The sequence below is a fragment of the Arachis hypogaea genome, chromosome 7 (assembly GCF_003086295.3).
Source record: "Arachis hypogaea cultivar Tifrunner chromosome 7, arahy.Tifrunner.gnm2.J5K5, whole genome shotgun sequence".
Taxonomy (NCBI): domain Eukaryota; kingdom Viridiplantae; phylum Streptophyta; class Magnoliopsida; order Fabales; family Fabaceae; genus Arachis; species Arachis hypogaea.
Window position 1 is genome coordinate 76,161,235 of NC_092042.1, and position 4,986 is coordinate 76,166,220.

The 4,986-nt window shown below is 33.5% G+C and overlaps 1 protein-coding gene across 1 annotated transcript; it reads right to left on the reverse strand.

The window, feature by feature from the left end:
• Positions 1–1,072: 1,072 nt before the first annotated feature.
• On the reverse strand, positions 1,073–4,728 carry LOC112703513 (probable sodium/metabolite cotransporter BASS1, chloroplastic). Its single transcript, XM_025754989.3, has 7 exons — positions 4,081–4,728; positions 3,075–3,168; positions 2,965–2,998; positions 2,816–2,870; positions 1,833–1,916; positions 1,462–1,749; positions 1,073–1,369 (listed from the first exon to the last, which is right to left on the reverse strand). The coding sequence occupies exons 1-7, from the start codon at positions 4,579–4,581 to the stop codon at positions 1,217–1,219; spliced, it is 1,209 nt and encodes a 402-aa protein (XP_025610774.1). The 5' UTR covers positions 4,582–4,728; the 3' UTR covers positions 1,073–1,216.
• Between the last annotated feature and the right edge of the window lie 258 nt (positions 4,729–4,986).

The following is a 4,986-nucleotide window of genomic DNA, read 5'->3' on the forward strand; positions in this document are numbered from 1 at the left end:
AAAAGAAGCATCTAAAATAAAAAAAAAATCTAAAACCTAATAAAAATAAAGATCCGAAACGTAACAAAAAGAAACGTCCAAAATCTAATAAAAAATAAATATCCAAAATCATTTTAAAAAATTTAAAACCTAATAAATCGACACAACCAAAAATTAAGAAAAAAACATAAAAAACTGTAAAAAAAATTATCCAAAACCTAAAAAGCTATCCAAAACATGACAAAAAGAAACATCTAAAACATATAAAAAAAACACGTATAAAATTTAGGAGAAAGAAACATAAAAAATTATCCTCCAAAATCAAGAATGCCGTGTGTGGCGATTACCGCACGGGTGATGAATGCCACAACACGGATTTGGTGTAAAAGAAGAAGAAGAAGATGAAAAAAAAGAGGAGGAGAAGGAAGAAGACGACGAACATGTGCATCGTAAATACTGAAGGCGCATGTTTTGAAATTTAAAAAATTGGTCCAAATTGGCTGCATACACAATTGGTTATTTATACTTTCTCTTTCTCTCTACCTAAAAACCTTATACTTCGTTGACTTTAAAGTAACAGGCCAATCTACAGTTAGTTGGTCAAAAAAAGGAAATACTTTAGTTTATGACATGAAGGGTAAGAATTACCATCAAGATGTGCTTCAAGTCTTCAACTGCATATATAAGGGCAACTTAAGTGCTTAAGGGCTATGCACACTTAACATCATAACCCTAAAGAATGGTTTATTAATGAAAAACAAGCTAAAAAATGATATATCTACCTATTCTAAAAATGTTTGACCAAACTTCTAGAAGTCAGACTTCACAACGACGCATTATGATGAGGCCATGAGGGATAGATCAACATAATTTACTATTGCATTCAAGTTCATCTACCTAAGATTATCAACCTTAAACACAAATTTCCTACTAGTTCTAACGATGCACCCTAAGCAATGTTTCACATTGCAGTAATGTAGATATCTATGCTGTTATGTTTTAGTCAATAAATTTGTAGGGTAAGTAATGCTTTGGAGATGACCAGTACTATAGAGTAATGAAGAAAGAAAAATTGCATATGGCTCTATAATACTTTACGATACATAAATGCCAAATTTATTTTGATTCATGAGTCATTGAAGAAGATTTAAGGTTGTACATTGTTGCTTGGGTTGAAACATTAACAAACTAAACCATTTGACAATCATAATTACATGCAAAGGACTTTCTACAAGTTTCAATCCTTTTTCTCAGCGGGCGCAGAGTGTCGCCAAACTCCGGCAAGAATGCTACCAAAGATATTGTGACACACACTCGAAATGGCGCAGGGTACCACAGTTAAGGGATCCCCAAAGTGCTGAGTAGCCAGAACAATTCCAAGAACAGAGTTCTGCAATATGGAGTTGAAGCTGGTAAATTGATGTGGAATTTGAGCCAATAATTAAAAACAAGAGCTTCACTTATTAAATGGCAACAACTTACCTGCATGCCAACCTCAATAGATATGGTTCGCGATGTTGTGACATCTAGCCCAAGCATTCTTGCAAGTATATATCCGAAGAAAAATCCGGAAGCGTGAAGAAGGGAGGATGCTAAAATTACTTGTCCACCAGACATAAGGATTGCTGAAGAACTTTGCGCGATTGCATTTCCACATAAGATTGCCACAGTTGCTACTGCCATTGGCGGCATCAGCCGAGAGACTAATTTAACAAGAGGTTGGAAATATTGGTTCAGCAATGCGCCGGCCAATACAGGAAGCAGCACAACCTGTTCAGAGTGAACGGTAGGGATGTCAAAGAAAACATAAAACGAAATTAGAAATAGAGATGGTGGTTAAGAAGAAAGCTTACTTGCAATGTTGAAATCAATAAACCAGATCCATCCACAGCTACATACTTGCCAGCAAGTTTAGCTGTCAATAAAGGAGTCATGACCTGCAATAATGTTTATTTTCACTTTTCAATCAGTTTGTGTGTGAAAGTTATAGCAAAATCATTATTATAACAACTTATTTATTTCCATATAATTGATTAATGGCAGTTCTTGAGAAGTTTGATAAAGTGTAAGACAAACATAATTGTCCATTCTTGATATTTCATTCAATTTAATCATCCTGCACCAATCTAATTATAGTTTTTTTCATATCACAAATTAGTTTCATATAATACTTTCTTTGCTCCTTTTTATATATCACTTTGATCAAAAGGTCTATACATTAGGAAACTCAACATTAACAGTGGTCTATGTATAGGTTATGGACTTAAAGGGAAAAAAATTAGTCAAAAGTGACAAGTTAGAGATATTTTGTAGCTTCTGTTTTGCTAGTGGTCAGTGGCTAAGGGGCTGCTAGTATATAATGTAATAGGTAGAGTGTAAAACTAGTTTTTTTCTATTCATATAATCTTTTCGAATACTCTTTTCTTCTCCCTTTCGAAACTCTGCTACTCTTCAGTTTCATGCTTTCTTGCTGCGAAAGCAATCTTAGTTCATCAACAAATCCGATATTCTAAGGATTAGCTCAAAATCTTCATGAAACAACCTCCATATTTGATTGTGCAAATTAAATTCATCTATCAAATTTACTGTAATAGCTCATTTTGTCTGACCCTCGCATATTTACTTGTGTTAGACAGCCATTTGCAGTTAAACCCAGATTTTTTTTTTTAAATCAAACAATATGATATTGAAATTGAGAAATACGTGGCACCATTTGTAATTGACTGCAATGCTTTCCCATGGGAAAAGGTATTGCTTTTTTACTCATCAAGATCAGATTATTAAAACAGAAAAACCAAGAATAAGAGAGCACTAAAAAATTTTACAACATACTAACCACAGCTGTTAGAGTGCTTGCAGCCGTCATTATCACCGAAAGTGCAACATTTCCGCTATCAAAACAAATAGGCCATCAGATTACAAATATCCACAAATCCGTTTAATAAGAGTATTATTTGGAAATAACAGTTCTGAGAATCCAAGTACCGTGCAAGATAAGTAACAAGGTTACTCGCCGTGCCTGCAACCAACGAAAGAGTGATTAAAATAGATGAAGTGTTGAAAGAAATCATAGAACACTAGGTTGAAATTCTTACCCCCAGGACAGCAGGCAACTAATATTAAACCTGCTGCATAATGTGATGGAAGGTTTAAGAGTTTGCTTACAAAGAATCCCGATAATGGCATCACCTGAAAGTTGAAAACAATTCACATAAAGAAGGATACCCTCATAAATATGAATTGGTTTAGCATGCAAGTAAATATTATTCAAGAACATAATGTTTATGGTTTATCCAAATTTTACAACCCAAATCCTAATATTTCCACCATTATATCAGACACCACTAACCAAAGCATTTGTATTCTATGCCCAAGGGCAACAAGTTTTTTCAATTGGGATTAAATTAAAGGACAAGTCAAAGGCTTCATTGTGTATAGAATAAATTGGGGTTACATTGAAAATAAAAAAGTTAAAATGTCCTCACAGTTAATTAAATAGTCCAACAAAAAATTTATTATTTTCAATAACATCCTAAGAAAAAATGATGAATTGATCTAAACCATCCTCCTGACATAAAAGACAAAATTATTATTTGATTTGAAAGGGGCAAACTGCCTCTCACAGAAATTTGCCAACAACTATTATCAAATAAAAATATAAAAAACATATAATTTTTTTTCTTAAAAAATGTCATGTGCAATATGTATAAATACATGAGTTATTTAACTTAAAATAAATGTATATTTTATATTTTAACATGTATTTTATATAAATAACTGATTCCGTAATTGATTTTCTGTATACTTAGTTGTTTTTTCTTATATTTATTATAGACTTTATGTAAGAGGACTAATTTGTCCTCTTTTTTAGAACAACTATACATAGACTAAAAATTAGTTATTAAATAAATCACTTATATAAAATACATGTGAAATACAAAATATAGAACAAAAATTACGTTAAATAATATTTATTGGCAGACCTGGTGAATGGCAACTAATATTCTGTGTACATATAACATTTTTGTTTTTAGAATAGCTAAGAAATGAATTTATTTTTTTTTTCATATTTGTAAAAGGCTGAGAGCGTAAGACACTAACCGAGTATTGAAGCACAAAACCAGACAGTACTTCTTTGTTCATAGAAAGAGCACCACGAAGATCATCAAGTGTGAGTGTCATACCCATACCAACCATAATTATGGTGAGTCCCACAATGTTCAATCTTGGAGTGACCCAACTGAAGCAATTGGGTCTCACCAACCCCAACACGCACCCAAGAGTCACCCACAAAGGAAACGCATTTGAAAGTGCCTCACCACATACCTCAAACCACTCCTTAACACTTTTTTTCTCGTTTGAACTGTTCCCGTTCGACGAAATGCCACAACGAACTTGACCATGTTTTGGGGATCGAATTGTGGGTGATTTTGGTGTGTTAAGAACAAAACTAGAAGGGTAAAGAAAAATTTGTGGTTGGGGTGGGAAGAACTTGGAAGTGGAAAACAAAGTGGGCAGAGAATTTAGTCTTTGTGATTGTGAATTGAATTTGAGAAGTGGGTTTCCATGAGGATGTGGAAAGCATGCAAGTAATGCTTGCATTGTTGCTGTTGTTGTTCACAGACAGAAAGATCACACAAAAATTTGAAACGATGAAAAGTTCGAAGCTTGATTTGGACACAATTTCCAACCGACACACCTATAATGTTTGTCAAAGATTCTAATAATTCGCATCATTTAAGTCTCTGGCTTTTTAAAATATCAAATAGATCCCTCACTTTTAGAAAGTAAATCCACTTAACGTCGCTGACGTGTACTGTTAAGTGCAAAGCTGGCAAATTGGAAAACGACACCCTTTAAAGGAACAAGCTAAACGACGCCGTTGCTGACCCAAAAACGTTTGTTCCCTACCAAAAAGGGAGCATCTAGTGTACAGATGCATTTGTAAAGATTTTTGTCTTTTATGGTTATTTGTTGATTTTAAAAGCGTATCACTAAAAGTGTTGT